Source organism: Salmo trutta, chromosome 16 (assembly GCF_901001165.1).
Source record: "Salmo trutta chromosome 16, fSalTru1.1, whole genome shotgun sequence".
NCBI classification, from domain to species: Eukaryota; Metazoa; Chordata; class Actinopteri; order Salmoniformes; family Salmonidae; genus Salmo; species Salmo trutta.
Genome location: NC_042972.1, coordinates 45,484,384 through 45,500,655, shown reverse-complemented (window position 1 = coordinate 45,500,655; position 16,272 = coordinate 45,484,384). Strand labels below are relative to the sequence as shown.

General features: G+C 41.1%; 1 protein-coding gene across 5 annotated transcripts; it reads right to left on the bottom strand.

Annotated features, from left to right (window-relative positions):
• Positions 1-590: 590 nt before the first annotated feature.
• LOC115150848 (uncharacterized) lies at positions 591-15,624 on the bottom strand. 5 transcript variants are annotated; one of them, XM_029694582.1, is made up of 17 exons: positions 15,420-15,624; positions 13,631-14,318; positions 12,977-13,120; positions 12,539-12,677; positions 12,092-12,405; positions 10,933-11,015; positions 10,721-10,770; positions 10,376-10,516; positions 10,239-10,292; positions 10,017-10,037; positions 5,361-5,459; positions 4,907-5,071; positions 4,499-4,687; positions 4,275-4,346; positions 3,852-3,938; positions 3,522-3,695; positions 591-3,306 (listed from the first exon to the last, which is right to left on the bottom strand). In XM_029694582.1, exons 2-17 carry the CDS (start codon positions 14,104-14,106, stop codon positions 2,830-2,832), a joined length of 2,685 nt encoding a protein of 894 aa, XP_029550442.1. In that variant the 5' UTR covers positions 14,107-14,318; positions 15,420-15,624; the 3' UTR covers positions 591-2,829. The 5 variants fall into 5 exon arrangements, with proteins under 5 accessions (XP_029550442.1, XP_029550437.1, XP_029550440.1 ...); XM_029694577.1 differs by having other exon boundaries at positions 4,499-4,708; positions 15,420-15,620; XM_029694580.1 differs by lacking the exon at positions 15,420-15,624 and adding an exon at positions 15,323-15,396 and having other exon boundaries at positions 4,499-4,708.
• Positions 15,625-16,272: the final 648 nt, after the last annotated feature.

Below are 16,272 nucleotides of genomic sequence, written 5' to 3'. Positions count from 1 at the left end.
TCGCTACAATTTCACGATATTCTTCTTCTGCTTATCCAATGTGGCTCCATATTCCAATTGAAATGCATCAGCTGCCCCTTTCTCGCGCGTCTACAACCCCCATTCTCCCTTGCGTCAACGCCTTCCGCATCTCAAACGTGAAATCTGTCTTCACAGAAAAGGTTGTCCTACCTAGTGCAACCGACAAGATATAGAACGTTTTGAATAGCAGGTTTCATATCACACAGACCTATTAGTATAATTTCACTGTCGGTCATGTTTCAGAATGAAATAAATACCTGCGTTTTGCAAGCCTACATTTCCAATCCGTGGCGCGCTCCGTGTCGTCCTACATTATAGCCTATACCGTTTGCTAAATTCACAAGCCATGGTCACCACACCTTGTATGTAAATTAGTAACGTGCTCAGTCCTTGATAAAGAACCAAATAGGCTTGTAGCTAGAATACCTCGTTTTTATTTTCATACGGTCCTTCACTGCCTCCTGTTGTAGCCTGACATTTTACAATTAGTCCTATCCTGATTAAAAAAAAAATGTATTTGCCCTAAACACTATATAAATTCGTATAGTGAATCACAGCCACAATACTTCTCATATTTTCATCATAAACCACCACTTTATTTTTTTTAATAGGCTTTATGTCACCAGATTTTCCCCACTTTACAGATGCATATTTCTCCACGATACCAACAGTTATAAAGAAACCATATGGAATAACTGCCTGAAGTAGAAAAAAAAATACACTGACCAGCCTCATAGGAATAGAATTCACATGCTTCAAACAAGGGGCAATAACAGGATTTTTTTCTATCATGATAGAATAATTTCAGGGTTAACTTAAAACAAATTAAATACAAATATTACTTATGGAAATGAAATGTTTTCAAAAATAGCTGTACAGAAAACGAAATAGTGGTTACATTTTAGCACATCTGTTTTTTTCAGATGTGTATATCTGAAAAGTACATCTTCAACAGAGACCTGACTGTAGTTACATAGCAACGTTTCCATGAGCACTGTGAAAGATACAGCATAACATGCTTAATTCAAATCAAGCAAGCCATTTGGCTGTGGTTCTCTTCAGATGATGATTGACAGTGGCAATAGGAAGATAATGCTTCTGAGAATTATCACACTGTCTGTCACCCTCTAGAAGAGGTTCTGGAAGCCCTTCTCTCAAAACAACAACATTGTGTTAAATGGTTGACAATGTGATAATCCCATCACAGGAGGTTGGTGGTACCTTAATTGGAGGAAGGGCTCGTGGTAATGGCTGGAGAGGATTCAGGGAAACGGTACCAAACACAGGTTTTTGATGCCGTTCCATTCGCTCCATTCCGGCCATTATTATGCACTTTCCTCCCCTCTGTAGCCTCCTGTGAATCCCATCCATGTAGGTCTTCATTTGGGGCATTGGTTTCACATATTGATGTGCAAATCAATGATCTAATCAAACAATACTCATGTGCTAATGGTCAATAACTTGTCTGGAGGTTTCTTACTTTCCCAAGATAATCAGTGGTTTATCTACATGAGGAAATGTGGACGCACTGTGACCTTCCACATCGAGCACTAAACAGCAGAAAAATAAACAGGACACACGGCTCACATTGGACTTCAGAGAGCAGCTGAAAGCTATATCTGTATTTTGTACTAGTTCTCCAATCAACCTGAACACCTATTGGAAAAAAGCAGGCTTTAAACCCTCATGATTTGTACATTTATTTGTAAGACAGACTAACAAAATGGGAAATAAAAAACACTTTCCTCAATTTCTTAACAAATATCATTGCAAAGTCTAGTGGTAAAAGCGTAAAATACTAGACAGTCCTGGTTGTCCATCGCCAGCAGACTTGAGATGTTCTGTAAGGGCAGAGCTGTGATGCTCTGTACTGTGACACTGCTAAGTGCTGGTGACTCTTAACCCTGCGCTGCGGCACCAAATGTTCATAAGGCCAGGCACCACAGGCTGAAATGACATCACAGCATCTACCTATCAATTTTTAGATTTGTTGGTATTTTGGTCCATTAATATTAGTATTTTCAAAAAGTAAACAAAAATGACAATCTTGATAATAATGCATATTTTCTTTAGTTTATCATACTACAGTCATCAAAATGTCATTAATTTTAACCACTTTAAAATGGACATACACCCATAATTTCAAAGCCCATAGACATACACCCATAATTTCAAAGCCCACTACATTAGATTACACAATTTATAAGCCCATTTCATAGAAAATGTAAAAAACTGAACTATATGTAGTAACTTACTTTGAAGAGATGGTGATTGGGTCTAAATAGGTGATTGGTAGTCTAAATTCAGTGTACTTGTCTTTAACTGCCAATTCCGAAAAGTCAAAACTCTTCCCACACGCCAACTTATTTCCACCCGCTTTAGAAGCATCTGTATTCACCAAATAGTGCACCTTAGATATATTCTCATACTTGCCCAGAGGGAAATGTAATTTTGTATTATTCTCATTATTTTTTTATGTGCCAAAATGCATTTTACTTTCATGTCTTTAGTATTTTACAGATACAAATATTTAAAAAGTATTTGTCCACAATGCACTGAGTAAGTCCGGTCCTGGAGTGTCTTAACAATATGAAACCAAAAATATTTAGGCTGACTTAATCCAGTGTCCAGACTTTTTTTTTGTGGGATATGCAAATATTTAAATGAGATGTAACCTAATTTGTATATTTCAATAAAAAAAATCTGAAATTGTAATACAAAAAAATATTATTTGTGTCTACATTCAACTGTAGAAAGTTGATTGTGATATGATGGGGGGGGATCCCTATTACGGTGTGGCGTCTAGCCTTAATAGCTGCAGGATAAGGCCTTACACCTCGCACAATGCTCTGTTTCTTTAAGTACCAGAAAGTCACAGGTTGATGCCCGCTCAATGATGATTGGAGCCTGGCTGAATGGCTGCTCCTTGGTCGGGACCCCCTGGCACACGTTGTACTTCTCCAGATCCAGGAGCAGGTTCGCCACCTGGGGCACAGACGTCAAGCAGGATGGGTGAGCTTCATACAGCGGGTGGGTGAGGAGCAGCGGCTGGCCCTGTACACAGATCTGATAGTAGAAGCTCGGGTCAATCTGCACGGTTGTGTCCACCATGTGGGAGAGCTTGGAGCACTGCAGTAGCTGTAGTGTCGGACCCTCCACCATTATGGCAAACCAGAGTGTGGGGAGTGCAGAGCTGTGAAGGGACTTCAGTAGCTTTAACAGCTCATGTTCTTGGTCGATCCCACTTGTTCCTGCACTGTCAGCCAGACTGAAGATCTGGGTGATCTACACAAAACATAATAGGGGTAACAAAATACAGTTCGAATCAATTCCACTCCAACTCAAGTCAATTACAGATTTACTTTCACATGAAATATCCAAGCATAATTGTAATCCCTAACTTCCTGTAGTTTGAAATTGAAAGGTAATTATTGGCCTTAAATATCAGTTACAATGTTGTAAAGTGTACTTATGCACGAAAGCAGGAAGTGGTCACTTACCATAGGTGTGACCTCCACTTCTGGCTCCCCAGATGGCATTTCTACATTTGTGTCCACACTTGGCCTTCCTCCGTTCATTCCACTCTGTCTGTCCGGAGCTGCTGAGGACGTATTCTCAACTGGTGGTCCAACATATTTCACTACGGGGTCTGCCGGTTTGAACAGTGTGCAATACTGGGCAATAAGAAAGAAATACACCATTACACCGTACTCCAAGTCTAAATATTTAAAAGGTAAACACTGAAGAGCACACTAGTCATGGGATTTTATTATACTGTAAAACATTACATGCTTAAGAGAATTTCAATAAGGTAGAGAAGGGTGACTCACTGCTGGAGAACTTATAAGGTTGAGGATATCTGGGACATGGTCCAGAAGTGAATTATTTTTGACAATTTCCACAGTCTCTTTGTGAGCCTGTAAAATATGAAAAATCTGTTGAAAATATTTTGCATTGGAAAGATGAGTATTTTTAACCAATATAAAATGCCAAAAGGCAAATGCCACAAAAGTAAACCTAAACAAAAGCTTAAAGGGAAAAGCCATTGCATTTTGCACCATCATGATGTGGCCAGTGACACTTTGCTTCTTGAAAGTCCTAGATCTTGAAAACCTGACTGCTGACATAAACATTTTTTTGGGGATCAACAGTGGACTAATGAAAAAAATAAAATAAATAAACACCAAAAGATAGGTTTGAGTGGAGGTTTGAGTGGATGTTCTCTTTAAGGTTGAATCCAAATTGATTCCAACCTGGACTGTCGGTATGTGGTTTCTGAAGTTCTCATCCTGGGGTTTGCTGGGAAGCATAGGGCGCCAATGTGCCTACAACAATAACAGACACAATTAATGCACGTATCAGTATTTGCATGGAATCCTGTACTCAAGACAATGTGACGTTAAAATGTGACAGCAATAATACAACTTTTTAAACACTGCCTTTCCCTATTGTGCCATCTCCACATAGCAGTACTCACTGTTTCCATGTAGCGATAATCCTCTTCTTCCTGCAGTGGCTCATCTTCATCATCAGTGAACTCCATGTCCACTTCCAGATGCGGTGTTTTTCTTTTCTTTGGGGTTGTCTTGCGACTGTATGTAAAGTGAGGCCTAGGCCTGCCAAGCTGCACCCACCCCTCTTGGGACCCAAAATCAGTCTGGCCCAACTGAAAGGGCAACAAGTGTCTCTGTCAAACACATACATACACATAAGAGCACCATTGAAAGCGTTGTTAGAAGTCCATTCATGGCATAACAATGAGTACGGCCATTGCTTAATTCCAAACAGGGACTAATTCAAACGGTACTTTCAAAAAATATTGTCACCCTCAAAATGCTCATATGACTGACAATTATTTCAACATAGGTGAGTAATCAACCCTTACCATGGCCTGTCTCTGGCACTGCCGTAGACGGCACTTCTGTCTCTTCTTATTGCTGCCTCCAAACTTGGGTTTGTCTATGCAGAAATCACAAGTGCCACAGTCTGTCCTACTATTACAGGCTTCACATATCCCACAGGAGCGCCGCTTACGTTTCCTCACCCAAGCCTGAAAGTCAGAATGATTATTAAAATGTTTTAAAAAAAAGACAAATCATTATTTGTACTACCATCGTTAAATGTAAAAAAATATATATTTTTTAAATCCAACAAGTACATGTCACTGTCTAAATATTCAGTGGACCGATATAAGGTAGCTTGTTGGCCCAAACTGTGACCAAATTCAGATGGAGACCTCACTAGGAAGAGCAGGGTTTAAATGTGGGAGAGGTTGTAAGTGGCCAGCAGAGGGCACTCCTAGATAGAAGTGGGGTAAGATATCTTGAAGCAGAGCTCACCTCATAGTCAGCATCATCACCATCAAACTCTTCATCGTCATCTTCTATATCGACATTCACAGAGAAGTCCTCAGGGTCACTGTATTGAGGAGTGGAGTTCTGTGGGAATAATGAGATTTATCTATTCTGCCCTCTCCTCTTTATTCAATACCAAATCCAATTTTATTTGTCACATGTGCCAAATACAACAGGTGTAGACCTTACTGTGAAATGCTTACATACAATCCCTTAACCAACAATGCAGTTAAAGAAAATAGAGTTAAGAAAATATTTACTAAATAAACTAAAAAAGAAAACAAAAAGTAAAAATAACGAGGCTATAAACAGGGGGTGCCGGTACCGAGTCAATGTGCGGGGGTACAGGTTAGTCGAGTTAATTTGACTATGTAGGTAGGGTTAAAGTGACTATGCATAGATAATAAACAGCGAGTAGCAGCAGTGTAAAATCAAAAGGGTAGCTGTGCCACTAGAGATTTTAGGTTCGAGTTCAGGCTCTGTCGCAGCCGGCCGCGAATGGGAAACCCATGGGGCGGCGCACAATTGACCCAGTATCGTCCGGGTTAGGGGAGGGTTTGGCTGGCAGGTATGTTCTTGTCCCATCACGCACTAGTGACCCCTGTGGCGGGCTGGGCGCAGTGCACGCTGACACAGTCGCCAGGTGTACGGTGTTTCCTCCAACACATTGGTGCGGCTGGCTTCCGGGTTAAGTGGGCATTGTGTCAAGAAGCAGTGCGGCTTGGTAGGGTTGTGTATCGGAAGACGCACAGCTCTCAACCTTTACCACTCCCGAGTCCGTATGGGAGTTGCAGCGATGAGACAAGACTAACTACCAATTGGATACCACGAAATTGAGGGAGAGGTTGTTGTCACATTGACGGAGAGGTTGATGTCCTGGCACCACACCTGCCAGGTCTCTGACTTCCTCCCTATCGGCTGTCTCATCGTTGTCGGTGATCAGGCCCACCACTGTTGTGTCAGCAAACTTAATGTTGGTGTTGGAGTTATGCTTGGCCACGCAGTCGTGGGTGAACAGGGAGTACAGGAGGGGACTAAGCACGCACCCATGAGGGGCCCCAGTGTTGAGGATCAGTGTGGCAGATGTGTTGTTGCCTACCCTTACCACCTAGGGGCAGCCCGTCAGGAAGTATAGGATCCAGTTGCAGAGGGAGGTGGTTAGTCCAAGGGTCATTAGCTTAGTCATGAGCTTTGTGGGCACTATGGTGTTGAACGCCGAGCTGTAGTCAATAAACAGCATTCTCACATAGGTGTTCCTTTTGTCCAGGTGGGAGAGGGCAGTGTGGAGTGCGATTGAGATTGCAGATCTGTTGGGTCGGTATACGAATTGAAGTGGGTCTACTGTTTCCGGGATGATGGTGTTGATGTGAGCCATGACCAGCCTTTCAAAGCACTTCATGGCTACCAACGTGAGTTCTACGGTAGTCATTTAGGCAGGTTGGTAGTCATTTAGGCAGGTTACCTTCACTCTCTTGGGAACAGGGACTATGGTGGTCTGCTTGAAACATGTAGGTATTACAGACTCGGTCATGGAGAGGTTGAAAGTGTCAGTGAAGACACTTGGCAGGTGGTCCCGCGCATGCTCCAAGTTCACATCCTGGTAATCTGTCTTGCCCTGCGGCCTTGTTAATGTTGACCTGTTTAAAAGGTCTTGCTCACATCGACTACAAAGAGCGTGATCGCAGTCATCCGGAACAGCTGGTTCTCTCATGCATGCTTCAGTGTTGCTTGCCTCGAAGCGAGCATAGAAGGCATTTAGCTCGTCTGGTAGGCTTGCGTCACTGGGCAGCTCGCAGCTGGGTTTCCCTTTGTAGTCCGTAATAGTTTGCAAGCCCTGCCACAGCCGACGAGCATCAAAGCCAGTGTAGTAGGATTCAATCTTTGTCCTGTATTGACGATTTGCCTGTTTGATGGTTCGTGAGGGCATAGCGGGATTTCTTATAAGCGTCTGGATTAGTGTCCTGCTCCTTGAAAACGGCAGCTCTAGCCTTTAGCTCGGTGCAGATGTCGGCTGTAATCCATGGCTTCTGGTTGGGATATGTACGTATGGTCACTGTGCGGACGACACCGTCGATGCACTTATTGATGAAGCCGTTGACTGCAGTGATATACTCCTCAATACCATTGAATGAATCTCGGAACATATTCCTGTCTGTGCTAGCAAAACAGTCCTGTAGCGTAGCATCTCACCACTTCCGTATTGAGCGAGTCACTGGTACTTCCTGCTTTAGTTTTTGCTTGTAATACAGGAATCAGGAGGATAGAATTATGGTCAGATTTGCCAAATGGAGGGCGAGGGAGAGCTTTGTATGAGTCTCTGTGTGTGGAGTACAGGTGGTCTTGAGTTTCTCTCTGGTTGCACATGTGACATGCTGGTAGAAATGAGGTAAAACAGATTTAAGTTTGCCTGCATTAAAGTCCCCGGTCACTAGGAGTGCCGCATTTTCTTGTTTACTTATGGCCTGATACAGCTCGTTGAGTGTGGTAATAGTGCCAGCATCGGTTTGTGGTCGTAAATAGATGGCTACGAATAATAGAGTTTTCATCTATATCTTGGTAGATAGTGTGGTCTACAGCTTATCATGAAGTACTCTACCTCTGGCGAGTAATACCTCGAGACTTCCTGAATATTAAACTTTGCGCACCAGCTATTATTGACAAATAGACACAATCCCACCCCTCATCTTACCAGAGGTAGCTACTCTGTCCTGCCGATGCATGGAAAACCCAGCCAGCTCTATATTATCCGTGTCGTCGTTCAGCCACGACTCGGAGAAACATAAGATATTACAATTAATGTCCCGTTGGTAGCATAGTGTTGATCGTAGATCATCCAGTTTATTTTCCAATTATTGCACGTTTGCCAATAGAACGGATGGTAGAGGCGGTTTACCCACTCGCCGATGAATTCTAGCAAGGCACCCCATCCTCGGCCCCCTGTATTTCCGTCTTCACGCGAATGACGGGGATTTGGGCCTGGTCTCGGGGAAGCAGTATATCCTTCGTTTCGGACTCATTAAAGAAGCTCTTTTCGGCCATGAGACGGTAGCAGCAACATTATGTACAATATAAGTTACAAACAGTGTGAATTTTTTTTTTTTAAAGCCCCATTATTATTAACCTGTTGGGGTTAGGGGGCAGTATTTGCACGGCCGGATAAAAAAACGTACCCGATTTAATCTGGTTACTGCTCCTGCCCAGTAACTAGAATATGCATATAATTATTGGCTTTGGATAGAAAACACCCTAAAGTTTCTAAAACTGTTTGAATGGTGTCTGTGAGTATAACAGAACTCATTTGGCAGGCCAAAACCTGAGAAGATTCCTTACAGGAAGTGGCCTGTCTGACAATTTCTTGCCCTCCTTGATCATCTCTAACAAATACAGGGGATCTCTGGCATGACGTGACACTTCCTACGGCTCCCATGGGCTCTCAGAAGGCGGGAAAAAGCTGAACGATGTAATTCCATCCCCAGGCTGAAACACATTAGCGCGTTTGGCAAGTGCTCTATCAGAGGGCCATTAGACTGAGGCTCGTGCATGAGGGGATAGCATGCTTTTACTTTCACTCTCTTTGTAATAAAAAACGATTTCCCGGTCGGAATATTATCGCTTTTTTACGAGAAAAATGGCATAAAAATTGATTTTAAACAGTGGTTGACATGCTTCGAAGTACGGTAATGGAATATTTAGAATTTTTTTGTCACGAAATGCGCCATGCTCGTCACCCTTATTTACCCTTTCGGATAGTGTCTTGAACGCACAAACAAAACGCCGCTATTTGGATATAACAATGGATTATTTGGGACCAAACCAACATTTGTTATTGAAGTAGAAGTCCTGGGAGTGGATACTGACGAAGAACAGCAAAGGTAATAACATTTTTCTTATAGTAAATCTGACTTTGGTGAGTGCTAAACTTGCTGGGTGTCTAAATAGCTAGCCCTGTGATGCCGGGCTATCTACTTAGAATATTGCAAAATGTGCTTTCACCGAAAAGCTATTTTAAAATCGGACATATCGAGTGCATAGAGGAGTTCTGTATCTATAATTCTTAAAATAATTGTTATGTTTTTTGTGAACGTTTATCGTGAGTAATTTAGTAAATTCACCTGCAGTGTTCGGTCGGAATGCTAGTCACATGCTAGTCACATGCTAATGTAAAAAGCTGGTTTTTGATATAAATATGAACTTGATTGAACAAAACATGCATGTATTGTATAACATAATGTCCTAGGGTTGTCATCTGATGAAGATCATCAAAGGTTAGTGCTGCATTTAGCTGTGGTTTGGGTTTATGTGACATTATATGCTAGCTTGAAAAATGGGTGTCTGATTATTTCTGGCTGGGTACTCTGCTGACATAATCTAATGTTTTTGCTTTCGCTGTAAAGCCTTTTTGAAATAAGACAATGTGGTTAGATTAACGAGAGTTGTCTTTAAAATGGTGTAAAATAGTCATATGTTTGAAAAATTGAAGTTTTTGCATTTTTGAGGTATTTGAATATCGCGCCACGGGATTACACTGGCTGTTGAGTAGCCCATAGAGGTTAAATTACATTCATAGTTTCCTTTGCATATTAAATGATTACTAAGATAAGGATTAGAGGAGTATTATTAGAGAGGGCTGGGTATTGTTACCTGCAATTCTCTGCTGTCAATCTGCAAAAAAATGCTTTACATTCAGTTATGGGAGCTTTTCATGGAGAGGTGAAGAGAATATTCCAAATTCACATGTGGACTTGTGGGACATACTGCTCTATAATGAGTAAGCAAAATAGATATAAATAGACAATAGCCTTCTGCATTTGTCATATACATGCAAACTAGGATATGCTAGGTAATGGAGTTCTAGAAAATTACCTTAAAATTCATCATGGGATAGGAATCCAACATTTGGGGTCCATCGGGTTTATACTGAAATACACATACATAAACAATTAAAATAAACTACCACTTGGATTTCTTCAATCTCTGTCTGTTCTTTGATAAGTCTGTACCTTGAGGATAGGACATAAACATTTGCGTTTCCGACAGCGGACAAGTTTTTTGGTGTCAGGGTTCAGTGTTTTTTTGCAGTTGGCACAACTCCCACAATCTTCTGTGGTAAGGCAAGCCCTACAGTTACCACAGGGAATCCACTAAAACAGACAAGAAGAATTCTGGAGTTAGAGTATTCCTATCCATTTAGACCTATGTTGATAAATCATTGTTTAACTACGTAAAACTGAAATAAGTAAAAGGGAAAGAGTCAAAAATACGAAACGGGAAGTCGAGGAGCATGCACGTATGTTAAAAACAGAAATGGGAGTAGTAGACTCGTTAGTTGAGGAACACTTGTTTACCTTTCTGAATCTTTGATGAAGTGGAATCTTGGCTATAGCTGGATTGTTGGCTAAAAGCAAAGAGGGATACTGTTAACACAATATTAAACGTATACTTCATAAACAGTAAAAACAGGCACATTTACAATGTTTATAAACTTAAAACTATGTAAATTCTGTTCCTCTTTGAAACAAATTTGTAAAATGGTTTTCCTTTAATTAGATTGACATACCCCTGCATTTGGTGCAACAGGGATTCTTCATCTGCCTTTCATACTCAAAGCCTGTATATGAATTACCACAAATGGCACAGATGCTGAAATAAAGAGTATCGAAGCAAGTTACCTAAGGTACCAAGTGCATAATATCACAATCATCCTCAAGATATAAACATCAACCCCTTCAATCAGTCCCATGTATTCTTCGCTTATTTTACATTAAAAAAAGCTGTATCTCAGGGGAAAACACTCAAGCAGACATGCAAAAAAACATTTCCAATTCACACATGCGTATAATAGGGCAAATATAAGCAAATAAACAAATATGTACTGAACAAAAATATTCACGCAACAATTTCAATGATTTTACTGAGATACAGTAAATCTGTCAATTGAAATAAATTCATTAGTCCCTAATCTATGGATTTCACATGACTGGGCAGGGGCGCCGCCATGGTGGGCCTGGGGAGACAGCCAATCAGAATGATTTTCCCCCAAAAGGGCTTTTTTACACACAGAAACACTCAATTTCATCAGCTGTCCAGGTGGCTGGTCTCAGATGATCCCGCAGGTGAAGAAACCGGATGTGGAGGTCTTGGGCTGGCGTGGTTACATGTGGTCTGCGGTTTTGAGGCCGGTTGGACGTACTGCCAAATTCTCTAAAATGACGTTGGAGGCGGCTTAAGGTAGAGAAATTAACATTAAATTCTCTGGCAACAGCTCTGGTGGACATTCCTGCAATCCACATGCCAATTTCACACTCCTTCAAAACTTGAGACATCTGTAGCATTGTATTGCGAGACTAAACTGCACATTTTAGAGTGGCCTTTTATTGTCCCTTCACAAGGTGCACCTGTGTAATGATCATGCTGTTTAATCAGCTTCTTGATATACAACACCTGTCAGGTGAATGGATTATCTTAGCCAAAGGAGAAATGCTCACTAACTGGGATATAAACAACTTTGTGCACAAAATTTGAAAGATGCTTTTTGTGCTTATAGAAAAATGGGTTCTTATTTCAGGTCATGAAACATGGGACCAACACGTTACATGTTGCGTTTATATTTTTGTTCAGTGTATATATAGCCTAAATCATGATTATGTATGAGGAATGTGTTAAACTTAAATTCTCAGAGATAAAATTATAGGATAACATAGGAGCATTTGACTCACCAAAAGCAGGGCTCTGAACCAGCCATCCCATTGATGGAGACTGAAACTGACGATGCAGGGCTCAAGGGCAGTTTAGTTGCATTTTGCTTCATACCTTCCACATCATGAGCGACAGAAGGAGAACTAATCTTTGCGAGAGACGAGTTCGGTCTTGGGGGAGTGGTATGTTGGAGATCTTTGCTTGGCGTGCCCATAGAGCTGCGACTCAGAGGGGTCAGTCTGTGATTGGAGTCAGGACTGTCTGCCCGGTCCCCTCTGTCCTTCAAGCTGGACTCTGAGGAAAATCCACAGTCCACTAAGGGAGGAGGATCCTTCTGTATGTTTTTAACAGACCACAGGTTGGAATAGACAAGATGGTAGTTGTTAGAAAATACATTCAAATTAGTGAAGTGAAAGAAAAGGTATAATTTCTAGTAGATACTGGGCGCTTTTTTTTTTTATTATTACCGTCTTTCTCGCGCGCAAGGGCTTGGGTTGTCCAACACCCCTGAACACCCCTGCTTTGTAATCAAACATTGTCATGTCCAGAGTATCTGCCAGGACTTTGGAAAGCTCAACCCTACTTCTCACACGCTCATTACTCGGACTTCAGGTTCACAGAGAAGGGAATAAAGATAGTGTGATCCATTAGTGGCATCAATGGTTTATAAAGTTACCTTAAAGCATATAATACTGACAATGAAATGAATGCGCTGTGGGCCTGTATTATTAAGAAATTGGTTTTGCCGTGTTTTTATTTCAAACCAATGGCTTATTCAAACAGGTACAGCAAGTGAGCTCTCGTAAATAACAATGAACCTCATTTCATCAGACAATACCGATGGTTAAAAATCTAGACTGGCACTTGGTCTAAAAATGAACCGAGTTTTGCCAGAATGTTTTTACCTCATGTAATAAACGTCACTCTGGCCAACACTAGAACCTGAACGACGAACAACCGCTTTGCGCTTCCACCCCTTTCCAAGTGCCGGCCAGTCCTCCCAGCCCTCTTCAACAGTTACTCTTTTCTTCCGTCTATAAACAGAAAACCTGGCATAAAATAAAAACAAATGTCAGCAAAGTATATCAGCATAAGAGCATAAAACATACCAGCAGAGCATATCGACTGGCTAGTCTGTATAGTTTGACTGTCTACATATTTGCTACAAGAAAGAACATTACAGCAGGTTGACATTAATTGTGATGAATCTTGCCCTGGAGGCAGAACTGAGCAATTTCTGCTTGATAAAAATATGAAAATAAAAATGTGCTTTAGGTCTTAATTTAATGTTAAAATTTGATTGGATGACGTTGTGGCTGCGCCAGCTAACCTCCAGAACAAGATTCATGACAAAAAACAACAAAAAAACACTAAACTGCCCCAATTCACTGCTCCAGATAAATCCTTCTTTAAAAAAGGTGGGGTACTTATGTTGGGGAGTAAATTAGCCAACTTCTGTATTGATTTATGGGCCCTAGAAATCCTTACATGTTTTAATAACATTGATACAACAGCAGCCAAAGCTAGTCAAATCAAGTGTCACATCTCACTCAACATACAGGTTGTTGCTATTGATTTTCTTCTCAAGGCCTGCCACGCTACCGCTCCTTTCACTCCCTGCAACACTCTCCTCTTCGGCATCCCCTTTGCCATTCACGCGTCGCTCCCCCATCGCAAGGCCCAAGTTCCAACCCTGTGTATCATCTTCATAATTGTCATCCTCCAGGGGCTCAAACCAGTCTACAGGTTGTTCCTCAGCAACTCCCCCTGGGATCTTCTCTGTCTGCCCATGGCCTGTCATCACAGGAACAGAGGTGGCATGGTCCTGAATGTCAAGACTGTCCGAGGGAGCCAGGGCCTCCAGCGGTGATAGGACCTGAGAGGTCCTCTCCATCCCATTGTCCCCGACTTCAGTCCTCTCCTCCTTTTCTATAAGTAGATCATTTGTAGGTTTGAGTACCTCTCCGTTTATCTCCATGTCTTCCTCCCCTGGCCCTCTCCCGGAACCTAGGTTATCCACCAGTCCTTCACTCATTTCTGGGGCTCTATACACTCATGAACCCACAGGTCTAAATGTTCTCCAAAATGTTCTTGAACAACGACTTCCAAGGTTCACACATCCAAGACTTTGCATAACAATACAGGAGTGCTCACATCCAGTTGAGTCCTAGAGTAACTCAAGCATAAACTTTGCTTCTCTGTATATGTGCTTGCATTCCCACAGGGCTTCCCATTGATGTATAGGACCTGAAAAGACAAAGTTGAGAAATTACAGCATTGGCTTTACGCAGGCTTTTAGCAGAATTTCACATGGGTATACCCTGAATCAATGCATCCACATCATAACACCATCCCAATACAGTCAGCTGAGCTGTTCAATAAGTTTCAGCCTAATCAAGCCACTGACATTAATCATGATACTTGCTTGACTGACAGTCTGCTACTCATAATATATTTCTGTCTTGACAGTCAGTTGTCCGGTAATTGAAAGCGTGTAAGTTTTGTTAACGATTAGAAACATTATGTGGAGATATATATAAAAAATAATAGGTACTTAGTTGTATTAGTAGTTTTTATTAGTTGTATGGCTATTAGTAGTTGTACAACAACTTTATTTTGTTAAAAAAAAAAGTATTAGTATTATTTGACAGTATTTGCCATATTGTTTCTACGGGTTTTTTTACACTTGAAACAAGATGGAGCATCATTCAAGACATTGCATCCTCCATGTCAATTCCTAGCTACTGTAACGTTAGCTACAATAATCAAACCAACGTTAATCAATTAACTCTAACAATGTAACAGTTAACTAATGCTCCTCTCCTCTATGTACTGATTATTTTAGTGACGGCGTTACCAGATATTATTTGGTAAGAACGACATAAGTGTTAACTAGTAGCATCACACAGACAAGCTAGTTAACGTTAGCTAGCTAATGCTACCATACTTCGTCGCCTTTTGATTGTTAACTAACGATAGCTAGCTTGTTAACATAGCAGCTAACGTTAACAAGCAAGCGACAATTCACGACCACCATGGCAAAAAGACTAAAGTCATTTCAAACACATTCACATATTAAAACCGTGAAACAGCTACCGAGATACCACAGACAAATATATGAAACATATTAGGGCTAGCTAGATAACGTTACCTATTCATATAATCGATGTTAGCGGAAGTATAGCTAGATGAGTTAGCCACATTAGCTAGCAAAAACGTCGTTAGCGGTTTATTGGACAGAGCTAACCCACCACTTGCGAGGAGAGACATACATGTGATAAATGGACGCAGCTCCAAAACAAAACGGCAGAAATATTTTCAAAACGGCATCAAATATCGAAAACTTACCATCGACGGTTAAGAACCGGAAACGACATGCAACATAACAGGAAACACAGATTAAACGCAAAAATGGATGCTTGGGTGGTTCCTATCCTCTACCCCTTACTATTTCTATTGCTACGTTAGTTTACCCCTACCTTACCTTAACCTAAGACGGTGTGTATTACATTGACAAGACATTCGCGTGACCGCTACAACAATGGAAACTCATGTCCTCAAAGATGGAAGTCAGGCGGGAGGTGAAATCAGATGGGACCATTCTAGCCAATAAGAGGGCAGATACTTATGTGACCAACATGCCGTATAGATAGACGTTAATACAACCTGTATTTATTTTATTAACACTTTATTAACAACTATTAACACTGTATATAAACATATGACATTTGAAATGTCTTTATTCTTTTGAAACTTGCGTGAGTTTAATATTTACTGCTCACTTTTTATTTCACTTTTGTTGATCCATTTCACTTGTTTTGGCAATGTAAACATATGTTTCCCATGCCAATAACGCCCCTTGAATTGAATAAAGGACTCATCTTTGTATCTGTGACATTATAGCATCTTTAACAGCATGGGCAGGGCCAGAGACTATCTCCATTTTAAAGTAGTCAATTTTCTTCTTCATTTGCTGATTGCTTGAAAATCATAGGAATAGGAATAGGAATAGCCACGCAGTTGACTACTTTGAAATGGTGGAACCCCTCAATGGCAATGTCCATGCTAAAACAGGTTATGTACATGATGACTCAGTCCTCTATCTCAATGACAACAGGCATAACTCCAAAATAAAGTATTTTTTCAAAGTTGCCACGTGCATCCACTCATAACAACCTAGCCATTACAAAACATCTATTCA